The 23,829-nt window shown below is 48.3% G+C and overlaps 1 protein-coding gene across 1 annotated transcript; it reads right to left on the bottom strand.

Moving 5' to 3' along the window:
- Positions 1-1,375: 1,375 nt before the first annotated feature.
- Positions 1,376-21,768, bottom strand: LOC142577991 (phosphate-regulating neutral endopeptidase PHEX-like). Its single transcript, XM_075687417.1, has 2 exons — positions 21,456-21,768; positions 1,376-4,048 (listed from the first exon to the last, which is right to left on the bottom strand). Exon 2 carries the CDS (start codon positions 3,906-3,908, stop codon positions 2,010-2,012), a length of 1,899 nt encoding a protein of 632 aa, XP_075543532.1. The 5' UTR covers positions 3,909-4,048; positions 21,456-21,768; the 3' UTR covers positions 1,376-2,009.
- Positions 21,769-23,829: the final 2,061 nt, after the last annotated feature.

The following is a 23,829-nucleotide window of genomic DNA, read 5'->3' as shown; positions in this document are numbered from 1 at the left end:
ACAGTTAGCGAAAAGCAGCTCGGCTGTGTGCCGCAGGAAGTTTCGCGTGTACTGATTCTTACTGGGAGTAGTTCGTGATGCATTCTCCGGCCCCACAAATATTGTAACTCATTTCGTAACTTTTTGGGATACGTTTGAGGCATGCTCGCCGCGCCTGGGGTTGTCAAGCTGTTAGCAAAAAAGCAAGCCGGCCGTGAGGAGTTAGTTTTGCATGTACTGAATTTTAGCAGGACAAGTTTTTGACGCTTTTTATGGCCCTGCAACAACATATACCTTATTTTGGTACTCACGCTTGTCGATAACGCGACGAGTAATTGCCCAGAAACACGTGAGTGTGTTGCTTGCGCCGGCAGAACGCGTAAAAGATAACGCCGAGGAGCTCAAGAAGACATTTCTGTCTTCTGAGCGACTGAAAACAGACTATGCACCCCCGAATTTGTCTTGAGTGTGACTATAAGGCATTCTGCGAGCGTGTAACATAGTCTGACTGAGAGCCTGTATTGTATACCCACCTCTGTGCACTTGGCGTACCATCACGTCGACTGAGGCCATGTTTTGGGTACCCTCCGTCACCTGTGTATTTGTGTACTTAAAGTGCAGGAAATAATGCCCGGAAAGGGAGGGGTGCTCGAAAATCGGATGTTTTCTTCATATTTTATGGCACGGTTTGGGAGGAGTCTATTTGCTACGAAATGTATGTAAAGGTGAATTTATCTGTAATGCCGCTTATTCACCACTTACGCGCGTTTCGCCTCTACACGCAATATTCCTGTTAGGTAAATATACCAAAATGATACATGCTCGTAATTTAATTTTTTTTCAGTTGATGACATCCGGTGGAGCTTCGTACGGCAACGACTTCTGCTTACCTGGTGCCACAACTATGGATGAATGCACAAGAAGCCCGGAACGAGCATTTAAATAGAGCAAAATGAACATTTCATCATTTCAGAAGACGCCTTGCGTTTTCTTTATGAAATTGCACGCGACACAGATTCGGTGGAGGCTTGTAAAGATCATTCGCAATCATTTTAACTAAGTAATAAAATAATTACGCGCGAAGGCCGTGCGTGGTTCAGCAGTAGAAACGAAAAAAAAAATGCTGCGCCGATCAGCGGAGCCGGTGTGGCGTGTACCAACTGGTGTTCAAAGCGCGCGCGCCCACAACCGAAACCGGAAGGTATTAATACCATCCGCTTGGTGCGCTACAGTCAACTCGGCCACTGGGATTTATGGGAGTGTCCTCTCTTGTTGAAATTTATTGCTCTATGCCAACGAGTTCAACTCCTAAAGGCGAACTTTAAGCGTCCTCCAACATTTCCTGCATGGATTCATACTAGTGTTATACGACGGATTCAGATGCTGCTCAACACGTTCTTTGTATGTCATTACTTTGTCTAACAAATGTGAATTCAAATTGAAGCGCGAACAAAGTTTCGTAAAACATGAATAAACGACGAACCTACACTATGGTGGAATGGCTGGTACACTGAAAAATAAATTTAACTACTGGCTTAAGAGGATCCCGGAATAAGGAACAGCGGAATCGTGTCACGTGTTTCGTAAGAGTAGAACGTAGTGTATTCACAATAGCATCGGTATTGAACAGAAATATGCAAATAAAATCCAGAAACACGACAGCAAGTTACGCAGTTTGTTGTTCCTATGCACTGTTAACACAAATTTACAGAACAATGGCTCCCGATGAAAATAACGCCGGCTTGGGAAACTGTCAACAAAGAACTAATAGTACCAATATAAAATCACACTTACTACTTCAAAATTGGGGCAACCATTTACATGGTCTGCATGACACTTTCATTCCATCTAGACGTCATCTAGCATGCTTCCATGATGCGCGGCAATTGTAAAGATCACACCACAAAAGAGTTTACGCAGTCAAGAGAGCGGCGAGTTAAACCTACATTATGCGCACATGTGTGCACTTTTCCAAAACAAAAGTCTGAAAAGCTGCAGAACGTGAATAAAGTCCATGTGGACTGCATTCGTTACAACACACAGTAGTGTTGGGTGTACAGTGAGGGCGAGTACTGGCAGCCAAAGACCTTTGAAAACTCTTTCATGTTTAGCTGCGGTAGGAAGCAGAAGATCGAAGAGGCTGGTTGCTGCTCGTTTCTAACACGGCACGACAGGAGGCAGAAGCGTCTGAAGAATGTCTCCAGCGCCGATTGCCACTGGTTTTTCCAATTACTGATCGTTACGCTTCGGTGGTATGTTTCCCTGAGAGCTTCGTAAGCGCTCCGAGTACTATGGGACCAGACGTAGAACTCTGGATGATTATCGTCGCGTGCGTAACGAAGGGTTAAATTTAAAGCTGAAGCCGCCCATGTGTCTACGCAGTGCTCGAAGCGGTGCAATGAAGTTTTTTCAAAATACGCCCATGTTCCCCCGGTAATTTGAGGCAGTGCCGTCTGCAGGAGAGCTCTAGTGAGCAACACGCCTAGGGTTCCCATGGTGAATTCGGGTGGAACATCGTCCACATACACGATGGGTTCCCGTCGCATGAATGCTGGAATGATGACTGTGTTCGACACCTTGTCGTAAAACACTTCGGTGCCGCGAAGGAAAACGTCGTCGATGTTTGCTTGGTGCACAGCAGAAGGGTCTTCGAGCAGGCTCTGTTGCTGCAGCTTCTTCAGTCCAATGAACAGGCTCGGAAACTTGCTGCCTACAGACGCTTCTGTAAGATTGTATGCGTGTGGTTCCTCGTTAAGAGACCAAATGCGAAACTGATGTACACCGACGTCTTGAAGCCTCCTTCGAGCCTCTTCTCTCCTGAACTCGCTCATCCACGTGAACGCGCTGCCATCTGCGACGACCTCGCGCACATGCTGGAAAATGCGACTGATAACAACGTCGGTGCTTTGTTCAGAGAAAAGCTCGCTGAAAATGGCGGTTGTGGCCTTCCGCATCGCGAGCCGAGTCGCCTGGAGACAAGACAACACGACACGCTCTGTGTCACTTGTGTTCAGCCGGCGCAGATAATCAAAACGCAGCGCGTCGAACAACACCTGGACGTACAGGTAGACAACGCCGTAGTCGACGAGTTCCCTGAAGAAGTACATCAACTTTCGAATCACGCCGATGTTGCCTATGGATATTACGGACTGGCTGCTAAGTTGGTGCGTGTCCGCCAAGTGGGAGTTTAGAGCATCCAGCCATTCCCAACTACGAATGACAGTGCTCAAGTGCTGCAGGACAGCTGCACCCTGACGCTGCTCGTGAATCTCCCCCACCATGTAGTTCTGCAAGCGATGCTCAATTTCAAGCACATAGGTCAGGTTGAACTCACGGCCGTGGATGATAGATGACTCGCTCAGTACTTCCTCCAGATATTCCTGCAGAGGCAACGCTTGCTCGACGCCCAACTTCTGCGAAAGCGTCTGGCCACGCAAGATGCGTAGGAACACTCCATCCGGGAATCTGCTGAGCCGTACGTCGAGAACCGTGGTGATCCCGCGGGCCAGCGAAAGTTCTATGATGTAGCGTCCAACACTCGTGAACGAGGAACGCCTTAGAACTTCTTCGCCGTATTCTCGAGAGGATAACAGCACTTCGCTCAAGGACACGTTCGGCGAGCTCAAGAAGCGTTCACACGAGCTGTAGAACTTTGCCGCGTATAAGAAGTCAGTCGAGGCTGGCTTTTCTCTCCCCACGCTTTTGAGGCTGGTATTCGCGTATCGCAGAAAACGTTCGACGCCGCTGCGGAGGAAGCTGGCTGAATCCCGATCAACGCCTATCCCGCGACTCCCCTCCCAACGGTGGCAGACGTGGCGGTAAAAGTCCTTGCACGGTTCTACGCTGTAGTCGATCAGCGTTTCAATGTCGTGGACGGCTTGCTTACAAGAGGCGGTGCTGCACTCTGGAAGACGTGCGCCGTACGCCATGCTCCGAGCGAGGACAAATAGGATTCCCGCAGCGATGATTGCAGCCGTCAGCAGCAGTGCGATCGACGAAAAGATGAGCCTGGTCTGGCTGATGAGTGATTCGGATGTTGACGAAAGTTTCCGGATCGTGGTGGCGCCAACTGCAAGCCAGGAGAATATAGCCGAAGTCAGTGTTTTGGACTAAACACAAACGGGATATTGGTCAATTTAAATATTTGCGCAACGTCGTTAGCCCTAGTGTCCATTATCAGTGAGAACAAACGCGTCCTAGAACTGATTTTCGCAGAAGCACTGAATTGAAAGAGTTTATTTCACAATTATTCTTCTCATGAAAAGTGGAGTTCATTCTGACGACGAAAGCGACTCGATGAATAGAGGAAGCTTCCCAGCTGTGAGGAAAGTTCTCATACTGCCAAAAATGTTGTTGCAGAACCTCGCCCATTTTTTAAATTAGTTACGCGTAACAATGACGGATCATTAAGGAATATCATGCTATTTTGAACCATGGCACGCATGTCAACTTATTCAGTGGCAAGCTCGATGTGGCGATCATCATGGAGAAAGAGATAGTGCGCACCCTGTTGCCCAACAGTGTTCGTCGCGGTTGTGTTGTCTGTGTTCAAGATTTCAGAGGTTGATTGGTCAGAATTCAGCTATAGCTGCCGTCTGTCATTCTTTCGCAAACAAGCATGAATAAAATAATTACATTACAAAAGGCGCTCCTATGGCACATAGCCAGTACCAATCCCCTATCTACGACAAAAGCTTTGTCAGAGAAATACCAAGTTATATGGGTAGACGGCTATTACGAATATCGCGTTTTACATATGTTTTATTTTGCAAAAGAACAATTAAGGAATTGGCTCACATCCATAGCGGCCTTGCAGCGCCATAAAATACCAGTACATCTCAGAAACCCTGATCCTTGGTATGTACCACGTTTTCGCACTAAATACAAATGACAACGTATTAAACAAAATTTACCAGAAATCCTTAATAATTACGCTGGCACTGCTATTCTTTCTGGTAGGGAATTGAATATGTGTTTTGTTCACATGAAAACGTATATATTTCATGTATAATGATTCTAATTGTGTGGTGCTCTTTGATGATTTTTTTCTCCCAATCTTATCAAATATCTTTGAATGTTGTTTGTTTCTGTATCGCAAGACAATTATCGTGTCATAGGCTTATACTTGAAAATGCTACAATTGTTCTTGTGCGGGTTGAAGTGCTTTTGAACTGTTTGATGTTACAAAGTACCCTCTGTTATCGCCCTGCCAGGTACAACAACGTCTCTGGGGTCCAGTCAAGCTGCTTATGGCAGCTTTTAGCCCAGGAGGACGTCTCTAGCGTATACTAGAAGAATGAATAAAGTTGAAGTTGAACCTGCCCCTTCCATTGAATGCCTTCTGCAGCGTGTTTTAAGTTTTTCTACTTGCTATTCGCCTCCAGTGCCGCGATTTCCGTCGTGCCACTAACCAGTCTAGTTGTTCGACGTCAGTACGTCTGCTACGGCAGGAGCAAAGCAGAACGTGCGTTCACAATAACCTATTCAGCGAGAATAGTTCGTAAGAGAAATTTTCAGCAAATCATAATACTGGGAATAAAATAGGATTTACGAACGAAAAGCTTTCTGAATGCGGCTCCAGATGCCTATAAGCTAAAATAGTAAGTTTTGAAAAAAGGTTTTCCGCAGATATTGGAAAATTTGTCAAGGTCTTTCACTAGTGATCTGCAATCCCCGTGAGATTACTCCATCGAAGCAGTCGTGAACTCATCGGTCACAGTGGTGAGCTAACAGTGCCATTTTAATTTTTTTTTCAAATTTGCAATGAAATAATTGCTACAAAGAAATTGGAAGAGAAAGCGAGCTGGGGCTGATAGTGAGCCCCAGGCTCAGGCAGAGCACATAAGTGTTGTCTTCATTCTTTAGTCATATTTTTATATGTATCATATTTATCACTGTGCATATTAGCCAACGAAAAGCGTTGATTCCTGCATAATTTCGTTGACTGTATTTCCTTTCTAAATAAGCGGCCAACGTGTCCAATATAGTGCTTGCTTTTGTTCTGGCTGGAAACTAATCCCGCAAATCATAAAAGCTACAATAAGATACCCCGCGTCTTATATAGCAGCACCTTTAAACTGGGTCTTTAGCACGCAGCCTATAAAAGGCTACGGAGCATTCTTGACGGCAGTGGCGTAGCCAGAAATTTCGCTAAGGGGGGGGGGGGGGGGGGGCTCACATTGCAGCTCGACCTCCTCCTTAAGGGGAAGCTTTAGCTCGGGTACTCCTATCGAATTACATGTAGAAGGAGAATTCGTTTTTCTCGGCAACCACTGCACCAAATTTAACGAAGTTTGCTGCATTAAAAAAAAAAAACTTAAGTTCTAGTGGCTATACTGAATTTTTCATTTAGGTTGTCAATTCTTTGTTAAAAATGGGCTAAAATCGCTTATTTTCAGCAAACAAAACTAGCAAGTTTAAAACTCTGTAACTCAACAATAAAAAATGATAGCACAATTCTGTGAATTGCCTCTAATAGAACATTTATAGCGGAACAAATTAATATGTTACACATGAATCTCAAAAAATTTAGTAATATGGTAATAAGGCTTTTGCAGAACCCTTGCACACAACGTAACCAATTCACGTAAGATGCAAATTCACACACCAAATTTGTCCGCTTTGACTGTTCTAGTAGATGGCATTTACAGAAGCGCGATATGTGTTTTTGATGTAGAGTTATTAGCTTGTAAACGTCGTGATTCCATTATTTTCGAACTTTCAAAATTTTCAAGATATCTTAAACAAAATTCAGGCCCTAAATCGAATTTCCGCTTTCAACAGACACTAGAATTCAACTTTCTCTCTCAAATGCAATAAATTTTATTAAAAGCGATCCAGAGGTTATCTCAGAAAAGCGTTTCTGCGTTTTACATGTATTTGAATAGGCCGCGTCAGAGTTGGGCCCGAGCTAAAGCTTCCTCTTAAACAATTTGTCGACGGATCAATTACATAAATAATAATTGCATTGCCATTGCCAAAGATGCTGCAAACGAATTGTTGAACGCTACGCACTGTCAAAACAAGTAAAATGTGTATTTTTTCATAAAAGAATATACCCGTATGTCCCAAAAATTGTGCCCGAAATAACTGATATCAATGCTTCCATGTTTTTGTCTATTTAATAAGTACAGAAAATATCACACGAGCTTAAGAACTATATCAGTTCAAAACCAGCTAAGCAGTGCATGCCGCTGATGCGAAAAATGTAAAGGCCATAAAATGAACAAGTTGAGGATAAATATGTTAATGAGATTTTGTCATTGAAGAACCTTGTTTACATTCTTGTACATTTGCAACGGCCAGTGAAAAATCTCAATGACGCTGTCAATTGTTCCAATGTATTACGTAGGAGCAGCTGTCGCCAGTCGTGTATCGTGAGTAAGTTCACCGAAATTATAGTCGCAACAGAGATCATGCATACAAAGCAGGAGTTCTGCATAATATACGAGGGCGAGTCAAATGAAAGTGAGCCAATGCGAATATATGACAAACGGGGTACTTTATTTAAAAGTAGCCTCCAAGAGCATTTGGACGTTTGTCCCATTGACTAACGAGTCGCGTGATTCCAGTCTCATGAAACTCCTTGGGTTGCTGCTTCAAAAAGTCTGCAACTGACTCTTTCACGTCATCGTCCGACACACATATCTGGTTCCCTTGAGCTGTTTCTTGAGGTGCCCAAAAATGTGGAAGTCGCAAGGCGACAGGTCTGAGGTGTGCGGCGGATGTTGCAGCGTTTCCCACTTAAACTTTGCCAGTTTTGTATTAACCACATCAGCGACGTCGGGACGGGCATTGTCGTGGAACAAGATGACCCCGTTCGTCAATTTTCCACGTCGTTTGTTCTTGATTGCGAGACGCTGCCGATCCGACGTTTCACAATATCGGAAACAATTGATAGTCTCTCAAGATTTAGCAAATTCTATCAGCAATGGCGCCTGACGATAGAAAAAAAAAGTCAACAACACCTTTCCGGCGGAAATGACGGCCTTTGCTTTATTGGGGGTGGGGTGAATTCGAATGTTTCCACTGTAAGCTTTGCCGTCGTGTTTCAGGCTCGCAGAAGTGGCAGCATAGTTCATCTCCGATCACAAATGCAGACCAGAAATCGTCACCCTCATTCTCATACCGGATCAGATGAGTCAAGGCAGCGCCGAACTTCTCCGTCTTCTGGCGGTGGTTCAAAATCTTGGGCATCCATTGCGCACACGAGAGCCGATAAACGAGATATTCATAAATTATGGCGTGAACCGAACCGTGATTGATGTTCACACGCTCTGCCAGTTCATCGATGCTTATCCTCCGTTCTTGTCTCATCGACTCATCAACCTTTGCAATTTTGTTGGGGGTGATTGCGCAGTGGCTTTGGCCCGGTCTTGGGTCGTCTTTGCAGCTTTCACGTCCTTCTTTACACCGTTTGCTCCAACGCTTCACAGTGGCCAATGAAATACAATGTTCAACGTACACGGCAGCAATACAGCGACTACTTTCTTTTTAGGAAACACCTTCAGCTGGTCAAAAACGTCACGCAATCATATTCAACCCAGTGTATGAGAGCATTAAAAAGCATTTATCCTCACACCTGCGTGTCACTTTTGTAAATTAGAGATGCCTGTGTGCTACGCGCATGCCTCGTAGATAATGAACCGAACAATCATTCCGCGGGGTGGGTAGGCTCACTTTCAGTTGACTTGCCCTCGTACATTAGAAATGCGAAGGTACAATGGAATATACAAATGCGAAGATACAGCTTGATAAAGGGCAAAATGTGTCACTGGAAACAAGGTAACTGCAGATATACACAAAACCTCGCAACAAGATATTTAAATATACGTATAAGTCTCCAATAAATCTACGGATCTAAGAAAAAGTCACTGTATATAATGCGTCTAACAAGGCAAATAAACATGCTATAAGTCCCGCCCCCATTCCATCCACTGCCCCCAATATATCGCGTGCGACGGAAGGCGGCGCGCTTCGTCCCCGCTTTTCTCCTTTGCGCACACAAGACTGAGCCACCATCGTCAACTCAACCATGCAACCCCCCCCCCCCACACACACACACACGCTTTCACTCGCAGATACAGCATGCGGCGCGCGGTCACGATGTTATCGCCCTGGGACTTTATACAGAACATTAGGGCGACGACAGGAATGCGCTTGGAGTGTCCATATAATTGCTATCGGAATAATTTAGTAAGAGTATCCGCCAATTGAAGCGTCCCGTGGCCCATTACTTTTTGCAAAAGAAGTAACAAAATCGAACTTTTACCAGGCGACATTTATCTGCGCCGCAACAGTGTCTTCTTTTGTTTCCTTTTGTGGGGCGGGGGCACCTAAATAAAAAAAAGGCAAAGGAGAGTATCTTGGCCACAATTGAATGCCTACTTTGGGCACCTAATGTGGCTACCGAAGGAGGAATGGGGAGGGATGAACGTTTATTGTGAGCAACAGCGAGAAAGTGTTCTTTCTTCACCCTAGGTGAGCGGCTCTCTTAGTCCAGAAAGCCGTTGGCTAATGCCGCCCCAGCCCGGGCCCGGTCCACCAGACCTCACTGATCTTCTAGGCTCTGTGCCTTTAACATTGCCTCCCACGTTCCTTCGGTCGCTTGTAGCGGTTCTGAGGCATCATCTTGACTGGTTTTCTCGCGGTGTGGGCACACCAGCACCATGTGTTGGAGGGTGTCTGGTGCATCACACTATCTGCCTAGGTATGAGAATCCAGTGCATGATAATTCGATGGACGTATCAAAGGAAACATGAGAAGCTTGGTCCACCGAAAACCTTACGCATACTGCTCGGTATCCTGCACCGGCGAGCCAAGACTTTCCGGAGAGGTTGGCTTCGAGCGAACGTGGTGTAATCCGTTATGTCCCCACAGTGACGGCGGCGAGCCACCATTGTTTATTTTTCTCGTCTGCTAGTCAAAAAGCATCCAAGACTCTGCCAGGCCAAAATCCACTCGGCCAGAGAAAAGCGAACGCGCACCAAAGTGCGCCGCGCAGTGGTTGGGGCCACACGAGAAAAGCGCATGCCCTCTAGTTGGCTCTGGCAGCCCGCGGGTACGGTAGCGAGAACAAAAAAAAAAATTGAAGAGGCTCAATGTTCCTTCGCGAATAAAAGTCAAAGCAGAAACAATAAATAAGAACATAGTTACCTTTGCTGGCTTTAGGGTCTTGACATGGATGTTTGGTGTAGGTAAAAAAAAATGTTGATATTTTTTTTGTGTGACATGACGGCATAAATGAACCATCGTAACGCTTCGTCTCATCGGACCTCGCTGCGTGCTTTGGTAACTTGTGTGATAGTGTGTTGATTTGGCTTGTCTCGTTGTGTTCCGATGTACGCCTTTACCCGCCGTGGTTGCTCAGTGGCTACGGTGTTGGGCTGCTGAGCACGAGGTCGCGGGATCGAATCCCGGCCACGGCGGCAGCATTTAGACGGGGGCGAAACGCGAAAACACCCCTGTACTTAGGTGCACGTTAAGGAACCCTAGGTGGTCGAAATTTCCGGAGTCCACTACGGCGTGCCTCATAATCAGAGAGTGGTTTTGGCATGTAAAACCCCATAATTTAAATTTTTTTAATGAACGACTTTAGAAAAGTCAATGCACCTTTGGCGTCAAATGCTTATAACAACATCAAACCCCCAAAGTTCCGCAATTGAAAATCTAAAGCACAACTTTGGAAATGCCAATGCACCTTTCACATCAATAGTTTATGAGAACTTTATACCCATAAAGTTTAGGAATTGACATCCATGCGCTCCGTAAGTTCCGCAGACTCCGCGAGATGCCGCGGCTACCCCGTTCGATAAAACGCCCTTGAAACTTTGTGCTCGGATGGGGCTGCTTGCGCTATGTGACTCCCTGGTGCATGGCCGTTGCCGCGAAATACAGCCCGAGTTCGGAATGTTCGCGGTGAAACGTTTTTTCGAGCGGGAAAATGACATTTTAGACAAAATACAGAATGATTTCCGGCGCCGGGGGTTGTCTCGGTCGGCGGTGCATGGACAGCACGAAAAAATAAGCCCCCCCTCCCCCCCCCCCCTCTGGCTATGTCCCTGCTTGACGGTCTTTCCGTGGATTCACTTCCTTAACATCCATCTCGACGCGCGGGCAATCGCGGCTGCAGCTGTAGCGTAGCTCTGCAAATTCATGGCGCAAGGAAAAATGGAGAAATGCACAGTTCATTTTAAATATTCGGCCTCTGGAACCGTTGCTGAACCGCCATTACTAAAGATGACAACCGTCATGATGTTGGGCGCGAGAAGACATATCGACGACTTTATAGCACGAAAAAATTTTCAATTCCTTGGCATTAGGGGTGTCGAAGTGGACAAAAGTTAAAGAAGTGTATGTACGTGAAGTGTGGGACGCCGGCCCCGTCACGTGATATATATATATATATATATATATATATATATATATATATATATACATATATATTGAGAAGAGGTTTACTGGCGGTTCCTAATGCAAAGGCACAGCGACCGGGAACGGCGAGACAGCCCGAAGCACTGCCCAAAAATACGCCAGCAATCAACAGCGCGAGCCGAGCCGAGCCGCGCGTTGGCGATGCGGCTGTGCCGCGAGACGCGTCGTCTTCTTCACAATCTCCCCCCGGACAGAAAGATCCATCCTGGCGCCTTAAGAATCGGGAGACAGAGGGTCGTGGTAGGGCTTCAGACACGAGACGTGGACAATGTCATGTCCACGCCGGCGCAAATCTTCAGGTGGTGACAGTGGCTCAATGAGAAAATTCACAGGGGATGTGTACTCCAAGACTCTGTAAGGCCCTTCGAATTTTGGGACGAGTTTCGAGGAAAGCCCCTGCGTTTGGAAAGGGACCGACAACCACACAAGAACGCCTGGAGCGTAGGTGGTGTTTGGAAGCGTGTCGGTGCGGTTTTCTTTCTGGCGCTGCTCTTGCTCTGCCGTAAAAGAGCGCGCTAGCTGGCGGCATTATTCGGCTTGTTGGGCGACTTCGGACACAGACACTTGGAGGTGTCAGGACGTCATGGAAGGAGCGTGTCGATGGTATGCTTAGGCTCGCGGCCGTACAGGAGGAAGAAAGGTGAAAATTCCGTAGTGGCCTGGATCGCGGTGTTGTACGCGAACGGGATGAATGGAAGGATGCGGTCCGAGTTACCATGATCAGATGCCACGTACATCGAGAGCATATCACCAAGTGTGCGGTTAAATCGCTCTGTGAGCCCGTTAGTCTGCGGATGATATGCCGTGCTTGTCCGATGAATATTGTGGCATTCCTAAAGCAAAATGTCGACGACTTCGGAGAGGAAGGCGCGACCTGAATCGCTGAGGAGTTCTCGAGGTGCGCCGTGTCGAAGCAAGAAGTGATGTAGGACGAAAGAAGCTACATCCCACGCTGTCGCACTTGGTAAAGCAGCAGTTTCGGCGTAGCGTGTCAAATGGTCAACAGCAACTACGATTCACCGATTGCCGTCTGGCTTCATAGGAAGCGGGCCGTATAGGTCGATGCCGACGCGATCGAAGGGCATGGCAGGGCACGGGAGCGGCTGCAAGGCACCAGACGGGCGTACAGGCGGCGATTTGCGGCATTGACAGTCAAGGCAGCACCTAATAAACTTTTGTACAAAATTGTGCATGCCGGGCTAGTAGTAGCGGTGGCGAACTCGGTCGTACGTCTTGAAGACTCCGGCGTGGCCACACTGCGGATCGTTGTGGAAAGCGGCACATATTTGTGACCTTAAGCTACGAGGAATCACCAGAAGCCACCGACGGCCTTCAGGAGTGTAATTGCGTCGGTGGAGCAGCTGGTCGCGAATGGCGAAATGAAGTACTTGGCGTCGGAGGGTTCGGGATACAGGGATGATCGATGATCCAGATAGATAGTCGAAAAGAGAAGCGATCCACGGGTCACGACGTTGTGCGGTGCAAAGGAGTTCATGCCGAGAGATGACACGGAGTGTGCGGAAGTTGTTCCGCAGGCAGAGTCTGCAGCTAAAGGTGAACGAGACAGGGCGTCTGCGTCTGAGTGGGCGCATCCGCTGCGGTATACGACGCGAATATCGTATTCCTGGATGCGTAGTGCCCAACGGGCAAGGCGGCCAGTGGGATCTTTCAAGTTGGCGAGCCAACAAAGCGCGCGGTGATCTGTGACCAAGTCGAATAGGTGACCGTAAAGGTATGGTCGGAACTTGCCAAGTGCCCAAGCTAAGGCCAAGCACTCTTTTTCGGTCACGCTGTAATTGGCCTCAGGCTTCGTCAGAGTGCGACTCGCATAGGCGACTACGTATGCGGGGTAGCCGGGCTGTCGTTTGGCGAGGACGGCGCCAAGACCGACCCCGCTAGCATCTGTATGTACGTCTGTTGCAGCTGACGGGTTGAAATGGCGAAGAATAGGTGGGGAGGTGATAAGACGACGCAGCGTAGCAAGGGCGGAGTCCCATGCAGGGAACCAGGAGGAGAGGGCGGCGTCACCGCGTAGAAGCTGAGTGAACGGCGCCATCATCGATGCGAAATTCCGAACAAAGCGCCGGAAATATGAGCATAGGCCCACAAATTTTCGAAGTTCTTTGATGGTCTGAGGCTTCGGAAACTCAGCAACTGCTCGAAGTTTTGCAGGATCGGGTAGAACGCCGTGCTTGGACACAACGTGGCCTAAAATGGTGAGCTCTCGCGCGGCAAAGCGACACTTCTTGAGGTTGAATTGGAGGCCAGCGTTCGTTAGACAGGTCAAAACATGTCTGAGGCGGAGCAGGTGAGTCGGAAAATCAGGCGAGAAAACCACGACATCGTCGAGGTAGCACAGACATATTGACCACTTGAGGCCACGCAACGTGTTGTCCATGAGTCGTTCAAAGGTGGCAGGAGCGTTACAAAGCCCGAAAGGCATCACGTTAAATTCATATAAGCCTTCAGGCGTAAAGAACGCGGTTTTCTGGCGATCGGCCGCAGCCATCGGGACCTTCCAGTACCATGAACGCAAGTCAAGGGACGAGAAGAATTCTGCTCCCTGAAGACTGTCGAGGGCTTCGTCGATGCGCGGCAAAGGATAGATGTCTTTCCGCGTTACCTTATTTAACCGACGGTATTCGACGCAAAAGCGAATAGACCCGTCCTTCTTGCGAACGAGAACGACAGGATATGCCCAGGGACTGTGCGAAGGTTGAATAATGTCACGTCGCAGCATATACTCGACTTGGGTGGTAATGACACGACGCTATTCGGCAGAGGCGCATATGGTCGTTGACGTAACGGCTGATGAGAACCGGTGTCAATGTAGTGCTGCACTTCCGACGTGCGGCCCAGGTGAGGTTGTGAAACGTCGAATGAACTTCTAAAATGGTGCAGGAGATCAAGAAGGTCGGCGCGTTCGGCAGGTGTGAGGGTATCGGCGAAGGCACTCGAGAACGCATCCCTGGACGTCTCCTCAAGCGCGGGAATCGAAGATGACTGGCCGGAGTCGACATCAAAAGAGTCTCCGGGGACGTCAACCAAAGACGAAGAGTCGAGGAGTTCCACGAAGCCAAGGCATTCACCAACGAGCAGCGTAATAGACGCACAGAGGGGACTGTAAAAGTATACATTGCTGCAGCCGTCGGCCTTGTCAAGTGTCGCGAAGGGTAGTGTGAGAGATTTACGGCTCATGAAGACGTCGGACGGTGTGAAGAGGACCGTTGCATCAGTGATGGCATCGCAAGAGACGGGTACGAGGGCGAAGGAGCCAGGTGGAATATCTGTGTCCTGGTGCACGGTAAGTTTAGAAGGGTGGTCACAATCTTCGTCCATGAATGCGTCACAAGGGGAAAATTCAACTTCGGTGCGTGCGCACTCGATCACGGCTTTATGACGGGATAAGAAGCCCCATCCGAGGATGACGTCATGCGAGCAGGTGGGAAAACCAATACACTCGACAATGTAAACGATGTCGTGAATAAGCACACGTACAGTACAGGCTGCTATGCTGAGTGACGGGCTGCGCGCTTGCCGTACGAAGCGACAGTCCAGAAATCGGCGTGGTCACCTTGCGCAGCGAACGGCACAGTTTGGCGCTTATCACAGAAACGGCTGCGCCGGTATCCGCAAGAACGAATGCAGGAACACCTTCTACACAAATTTCGACCACGCTAGCAGGACAGGCGCGAGGACTTAGACAGTTCGAATGGGGCGCAATTCTTGCCTCTTGAACTGCGACGTTCAGCCTTCCTGTTCAGGTGGTGCGGGTCGCCAACGTATTGGGGAGAGCGAACGTCGTCGAGGCGATGGCGAACGACGCGAAGGAAATTCTGGGCGGTCAGCACGAGCATACGGTTTGGGGAAAGGAGCGGCGTATTGGTGGAAGGGCTGGCTGCCGTAGTGGAAGGGCCGAGAGGCTTCGCCTAACGCTTGAGGGCGACGGCGGCAATATCGGGCGACATGTCCGGGAATGCAGCAAGAATAACAGATGGGACGATTGTGAGGCGCCCTCCAAGGATTAGCTCTCGGTGCGGTCCAAGTTGAAGCATGGGCTTCCAGTGGCACCGGTTGGGACTGGGTCGCGAAAGACGCCGGCGGAGGCCTGCGTACTGCCTGCGCGTACGTAAGAGGCGTGGCCACAGGCAGGACTAGCTGGGCATAGGTGAGAGGCGTGGTGACAGGCTATACTGCCAGCGCAGAGTTGAGATTAGCGGCTGCAGGCGGCTGATGGTGTGCGGAAGGGACAACTTGAGCGACCTCTTCAGAAATGAGGGTGCGGATCTTGTTTGGAATACGGGAGGTGGGCTCCTGAGTGAAGGGGACTAAAGATAGTTGGTGGGCGCCTTCATCACGCACGAAGTCCTTGACCCGCTGAAAGAATGAGGATGGGTCATACATGCTGTCAAGGCTCGCCAACAAGTCGTCGCTTCCCATAGCACGCCAATGTGATCGTTTTCCATATTTTATTGCGATAGCAATTATACGGACACTCCATGCGCATTTTGCCATCACCGTCGGTGTCGCCGTGATGCTCCGTATAAAAGCCAAAGGCGATAGCACCGTCGCCAAGCGCTGTATGCTGTGTGTGAGACTGAAAGCCCGCGAGGGGTGCGGACGATCGCGGCTCAATCTCGCGAGCGAAAGAGACGAAGATGGAAAGGAAACGCGCTGGCTTCCTTCGCAATAAAGGCCGTGGATGATAGGAGGGAGGGATTCGCGCGGCGTTGGGCTCCTGCAGCAACTGCGCACTTTGCGCGGCCGCGCACGTTCGCGCACGCCGTAGCTTAAAAGCTATCTGCAGACCGCTCATAGCTTTGTGCGTGCTGTTTCCTCGCCACTGTTTGTGTTGAAGCGATAGACAGCACGAAGGTCACTTCACTCGCTGCTGCTGCCGTGCTTGCTCACAGCGCGGCAGCCTTTTGACAGCGAGTGTCCGCTGTCATCGAGTGCGACGTGTTCATGTTTGCCTTGTTAGTAATGGCCTGCCAAGGTGACAACGTGCAAGTTATTTCAGCCCGCTGCACGTGTTTCGATCCACCCTCGGTGGGGGTGCCCTTCAGAGAACCAGCGAGGACCGCGCTAACCAACCGTGAACTTCCTTTGGAGAACTGCGGACTACGGCAGCTCTGGAATTTAGAGGCGCCGGCTGGGTTCGGGCGTGACCACCTGGCTACGGGGACGCAGGACAATGGACACCACGACGACTGCGCTGCAAAGGTCGTCTGCCCGCGGAGGGCGATCTGAAACCTGTGTGTGCGTGTGTGTTTGTAAAACGTCCCGCAGAGAGGCGGCTTGTTTACGCTGACGTCGAACGTTTTGCCTCGCCTAGGGATCCAGGGAACACGAAGTTGGTATAACGAGCTGTTGTCGGCGGCTAGGGTGTGCTCGTCGTCGTGCTCTGTGCTCGTCAATGTACTCGTGAGCTGTCTGCTCGTTTGCTGTATGCTTCGTCTTGCGGGCTCCATTTGGGAGTCACGCTAGACTGTGTAAATGTATCTCTTGTTTAAAATGTAAATACTGCAAATAAATCCTGCTCGCCTAAGTCCCGACGAAGAGTCAAGGTCCTCCCTGCAGCTACGACCATGAAATCTTACAGCCTGTGGGTGCTGACACCAGGCTTGTTAATTCGGTTGGTAAGCGAATGTATCTTAGCTCTAACGGCCGATAAAACTACTATCCTTACTTCGTATAACTGTCTAATAATTTGCTATCGCAATCGATGCTGCGCTTTTCGGACGAAACTACAACATTTTTATTAGCTTCGAATAGAACCCAACCGCGCGAACTTCGCACACATCGAGTGGCCAGAATATACTCACATCGAACGGAGGTCTTTCGGGTACGCTGTTTGGCGTCGGCCTCCTGAGCTGCCTCGCTGGTAACGTTACCACCTGGCTCCAGCGTGGCCTGCAAAAAATACCGGCAAGTGGGTAGCTTCAAAGAGGTAGTTTAAACTGCAAGAGTGGTTCATTGCTATTTACTGCCGCCGCCTTATGCAGACTGTTTGCCGGCGGGCGATTTCTATCCCGGCCAGCAAAGCGATGTCGAAAGCAAGAAACACGACATTTAAACTCTGATTTCTTATGGATGAAACCAGTGAGAGAAATATTTCTGCCTTCTTTTCTAACGTGAAAATAAACCCAAGGCAATGTTTTAAACGGCTTGGTCGCTCAGTGGCTACGGCGTTGCGCTGTTCATCACGCGGCAATGCTAGGTGACACGGGTTGGATATCTTTTGAAGTCAGAGAAGCGCTGAGCAGTAGTAGTTTTCGAGAAAGGCTCAGCAACATGGATGAATAGGAACGAACGGCTAAAGCTCATAAATATCAGCACCTCAAAAGCGTGGACATGGATTGGAGGAACAGGTTAACAAAATTTGCGACCGAGTAGTCCAAAGGTCGGCAACCTCACGAGGTTTCCCCTCCCCCCTCATGAAGTTCATAGCAACCTCAATTTGACTTGGTCAATCCTTTCCGCAGCTACTTACGTGCCTTGCTGCTCCTCCTGGGGAAATCCGCGCTATTCGTGCTGCTCCTCCTGGGGAGTCCGCGCTATTAATTCAAATTTTTCCTAATGTCAATTTTTGCATCTGTAGAAGCATGCCTAAATGTAGGTATTAGGCCATAGAAGTTTGAGTGGCGCCCTCTCGCGTGTGATGTTACTTGGGGGACTGCGCGGCACGCGAACGCTCCCATTGTGAAGGGGTTGCTTGACGTGGTTCGTCGACCTCCCCTTCCTCGAGTTTTCGAAACCTCGTGAATCTTCAGGCTGCACTACAGGGCATAGTATATTGTCGTACACTTTTCTAGTACACTGTATATTAGTACTAGTACACTAGTACACATAGTATGTTCTAGTACACGCGAGATACAGAGGCGGGAGTCACCGCCTGGCAGGCCGTCGGAAGTATGGACTACACCTCGAAGCCATTGCTAGCCTTCAGCTTGCACCCGTGCGCGTATGGCGTATTTATCTTGCAAATAATCTCCTCCGTGATTAGTTCGGGTGCTCCAAACAGCTTGTCTGCCCCTTCTTTTTTTGACACTGGACAGCAGTAATTGATGTTGCGCTGCCGTCTCTGCGCTGAGAGAAATCTAACATTTGTGTCCAATGCGCTCTGCGCGGTCTACGGCACGCTCTGTTGCACAAACATTTAAATTTTGCTGTCTCCCACTTCCTTAAGAAAATTTCTGAAGGCATTTGATGCCGTTTCCGAGAAATTAAGTAGGCGTTTCGATGCATTATTACTGTGTCCTCTAGCAGCTGTGTAGCAAAATGTGACGTTAATTGTAAACTGTAGCGTTAGGTAGAGTCAGTGTCACATCAGCAGTGTTGAATGGTGACGCACGATGCCAGCACAACGTGCTATGAAACTTCATATGCGTGAGAAACATTGTCTGGCTGAGGGCCTGGTCCCAGGTACTGTGCTACTAATGCTCTTACTCTTCCCGTATTTGTTTATTTTTGCTCATTTATCCCATCCCCCCCGTATAGGGTAGCAAACCGGGAAGCGTTGACGTTCGGCCTCGTTGGTGAGAGGTACTTACGATTGTTTAAGCACATTGACAACGAGGACAAGCGAGTGGACATACACAGGCACTTGTAAACTATTGTCTGTATCCACTCGCTTGTCCTCGTTTCAATGCGTTTCAACAATCGTAGGTACAGCAAGCCAGATACGCCGTCTGGTTATCCTCCCTGCCTTACCTTGCTTCATTTCTCTTTCAGGTACAATATGAATATTCTCCGTTTTTCCTCTAAAAAAGTAACGGTTCAGGAGATATTATCAATTAGCTGCAATCAGAGAGTATACCCTAAAGCACAACTGACCAAACCAGCTAGTGGAGGGCCTCCATTTACATTTCATTATCTGCCGCCTACCACTCGTTGACAGTCAATCGGTTGTTATCAGATGTGGGGAACCAATAGCAGAAGCGTGGGCAAGAAATAGCTACAGAGTTAAATAAATCAATAAAGTTGCGTAGTAGTGTGGCACAGTGCTTGCTGAAATGTCTACTAAACTTGAACTCGCATAATTTCATTGTTCCACTAGCCGTAAGAGCCCCACGTCACGAATGACTCCACTCGGCCCTTGCACGTTAGTCAGTTCGGAATCCATCTCACAGACACGCAACGCAATTGACACCCGAATTTTAATGCAGAGTTCTTCTTTTCCTTCTGACTTAGATAACACGGACAGTTCACGGGTGAGATCAGCCTAACGACGCAAATGACCAGTCCTGTAAGAAACGTGTTACTTAGTGGAAATAAGACTCCAGAGATGCGCAAAAAAAAAGTAAAACTTGGGGCATAGTGCGACGATATGCAAAGGTGCGAGCTTTCACTGAACTTAAACATATATAAGAAGTGATAAGGAAAGCGTGTGCGAGACGGCAGGCGAGGAGAGAAAGCTGGGAGATCGTTTATCTCAGGCGTCAATTCCCACACCCAGGAGGCTAAAATTTGGAATGGGCTCAGAAAGCCGAAGGGGCGACGTAGTCATCCATTGTCCCTGGTGAACTACAAAGGGAACAGCCTAATAGGTGAAGCAGATGCACTTGGGGACCCTTCGAAGGTGTGTCTAGCTCCATGCATTAGTTCGAATCTTTCCTTAAATACAAAGAAATAGAAGAACTTATGTCACTCGAACGCAAATACAGAAAAAATGAACTGTACAAATGTCATTTCACTGTGGCCGAGCTGACAACCGCCTTGAACGCATGCAACAGCTCTACACCTGGAGCTGACACGATCATGTGCGAGATTATCAATAGCCTACATCCTGACACACAAATAACACTGCTCGCGCTTTTTAACAACAGATGGGCGGCCGGGTTCCATCCATCTGTCTGAGTAGAAGCTGTCGTACGTAGTCCCAATTTTGAATCAGGGTACAGACCCATCTCCGTTAACAAGTTTTCGCCCGACATCTTTTGCCAGTTGCCTGAACAAGCTAGTCGAAAAAATGCTGGATCGCCGTCTCTTACATTTCTTGGAATCCAACAAATTACCTGATCCGTACCAATGTGGCTTCTGAGAAGGGCGGTTGACAACCAACCTTCTCGTGTGTGTCGATTCTTTTACTCGTGATGCATTTCTTCATAAACCATACTTTATGTCTATGTTCCTTGAGGTGGAAAAGGCCTATGAGACACCACGTTGCACTACGGGATCCTGCGGGTCCTGCGGGTCCTGCCTGAAATGGGCATTTGTGGAAACATGTTCCACCCTTATAGAGAGCTACTTATCAAACCGGACATTCTGTGTTCGAATCGGTAATGTTTTATCCAGGACATTTATACAGAAAACTGTGGTATCGCACTGTAGTGTACTTACCTAGCTGTAGCCTTCTTATTATAAAAATTAATTCTTTACGTTTATCAATTCCACGGAGTATGTTTTATACGATGTCTGTTAGCGACACATTCAAAAGTGACAAAATGGGCTTATGAGAATGGGCTTAAGCTTAAATCTCAGAAGAGCTTTTGCGTCCTTTGCACAAGGAATAGTAGCCTGGTCCCAGACCCCAATACCAAATTTGACGAACAGCGCTTACCTCCGAACGCGGAGCACAAGTACTTAGGCGTCATAATTAGCACAAGTACTTAGGCGTCACTTTACGAAATTACATGGCCTGCCAGACTCAATTCCATCTAGAACATCAACTACACCTGTTTGCTTCCTAGTACAAACCACCGTCATCCCAGTTCTTTAACGTTACGCCTACCTCACTCATGAATCTCGAAATTTCGTTGTATATCGATGTCTTTGTTGTGAGTAACACGGCTCCTGAATTAGTGAAGCGACCCGCATACCATCCGGTCCGGCTCACTTAGGTGGACGAACTTCTAGTGTTGACTGCGCTGGAAGTTAACATTGAAGCAGTGCATGTGTCCTTCCGTACTTCTCAAAGCTCTCATACTTTGTTCATGTTTTATTTTTCAACTTTTACACTTGCAAGTACGCAAGTTCAATTGAAAGTGCGTAAGAGTAAGTTCTGAGTGCATGCAATGATTTGCTGAAAGCAATTCACTCACGGGTGACGGCACAGGAGGGTCAGGCGTCCAAGGCGGCAAAGTGTCGCTGACAGGATTGTTGTGGTCGTTTCCCATGAGAGCAGCGCCACGAGCAACATTTCCTTCTTGCGTAACGTGCGAAACCCGGGGCAGGATTGGCCCGGTCGCCGGCGACGAAGTGGGCGCTGCCAAGTCCACGGAAGCGTCGGCCACCGCTGCTCGTGCCTGTGTTGAGGCTGCCTGGGACCCAACGCTGTCCGGCTTTGGCTCAGAACGAACAATGTCGTTTCCTGTGTCGGTTACGCTAATCTCCTTCGCTTTCTCCGAGCTCGGGGTGCCCTTGCCTGCGCAGTTAAATGACGGTCGATTCATAGAGGTCGCAAAGCTTTGGACGGTGGGTGGCCGAGAATTTGTTGTCAGTGACATGAACCAGACGGTTGTAATTGAAACGTGACAGCCAGTGCAAGGAGGAAACAACACAGAAACATAATATTGAAATGCAATTTGTAATACGTCCAATCTCTCTCTTACAAGGCGAATTTATGTCCAGCAGTTAGGTTTTAAAAAAAGCCCCTCACGAAATTCTTTCACTACAAAGAAGAAAAAAAATCAAGGCGCATAGATGGCGTGCTGGCGATCGTGTCTATAGTCACATTTTACGCTTGCATTATCCTCACAAACACCTGCAAATATAAGCGAAAGCTGGCGCGCCTTTACTCACTGAGACATCACAGCTCTCGCCTACCATGCCAGATGTCCTGCTTGTTGCGTATCAAAGCCCGATATTTCTTTTCAAGTACGCATCATGCAGGACCGCCATGGAAAGCGCGGCTTGATCGAGAAATGCAAATATAAATATAGGAGGTGGGCTGATGGTGCAAATGTGACGTCTCGTCGGCGCCGACATAGGAGAAGGCAATACAAGCATTGCAACTATTGTTTTTTTTAAAGTGACAATGTTTACTTGGTCGTGAAGAGCTACGCTTCCTCAAAGATCAACCTTTTTGGCACTGTAACCAGTTGCTTAGGGCACCCGTATGCCCCAATACGACATCACCTTTAGCCACTCCTTTGCGCTTGGACGCAAAACCACATGAATCACCCACAGACGCGGAGAGTCACCTGTACAATGTTAATTTCCCCGCGCAACTTAACGTACTCACTGAATCGCACTCACTTAGGCCAAAAGCTAATTTTTTAATTTTTTTCTTGGGAGGCGCATTGCTCTTTTGCAAATACCATTTTCTTTTTCGCGGAAATAGCATACCGTCAAGAAATCGCGGCCGACTCCAAAGGGCAGATTTCTTTGTTCGCGCTACAAGCTCTATTTGCCAGAAAACTGAACGTGCTGTTCCAGATGTCAGGTGCCTCAAGATGCTTAACGTGCAGAGCTCTATTAGCTAACCACGATCGCCTCTCATGTGCTTAATCAAGCAGGTTATTGCATGGGTGAAGCTTGTATTTGATGAATACATATAAACAGGGCTAAACGCTTAGCATGACTGCATTGTATTGCCGCGCCGTCAACTTCTCGGTGACGAAGCACTGACACCGCCGCGAGACTAACTTTTCGCACGACAGCTTACATCGCGAATTTCTGAGTGATGAAGCACTCACCCACCGCCAGACTAACTGTCACACGACAGCTTACAGTGCGAATTTCTGAGTGGTGAAGCACTGACACCGCCATGATACTAACTTTTCGCATGCATGACAGCTTACAGCGCGAATTTCTGAGTGATGAAGCACTCACCGCCAGGCTCTAACTGTCGTCGATAGCTTACAGTGCGAGTTTTTGAGTGATGAAGCACTGACAATGCCGCGAGACTAACTTTTCAGACGACACCTTACAGCACGAATTTCATGAGTGATGAAGCACTGACACCGCCATGATACTAACCTTTCGCACGACAGCTTACAGCGCAAATTTCTGAGTGATGAAGCACTCACCCACCGCCAGACTGTAGATGTCACACGACAGCTTACAGCGCGAATTTCTGAGTAATGAAGCACTGACACCGCCATGATATTAACTTTTCGCATGAGAGCTTACAGTGCGAATTTCTGAGTGATAAAGCACTGACACCGCTGCGAGACTACCCTTTTGCACGACAGCTTACAGTGCAAATTTCTGAGCGGTGAAGCACTGACACCGCCACGAGACTCTAACTTTGTCACACGACAGCTAAGAGTGCGAATTTTTTGTCATGATGTACTTAATTACACCGCCGTGCGACTGAAACTTTGTCACACGACAGCTTGCAGTGCTAGTTTCTGAGTGCTGAAGCACTGACACCGCCGCGCCACTCCAACTTTGTCACACGACCGCTTACAGTGGGAATCTCTGAATTATGGACTGACCCGCTGCGAAACACTAACTCTGTCGCACGACAGC

This window comes from Dermacentor variabilis, chromosome 4, assembly GCF_050947875.1.
Source record: "Dermacentor variabilis isolate Ectoservices chromosome 4, ASM5094787v1, whole genome shotgun sequence".
Classification (NCBI taxonomy): Eukaryota; Metazoa; Arthropoda; class Arachnida; order Ixodida; family Ixodidae; genus Dermacentor; species Dermacentor variabilis.
Note: the sequence above shows the minus strand (reverse complement) of the source record. Positions and strands in the feature narration are given on the sequence as shown.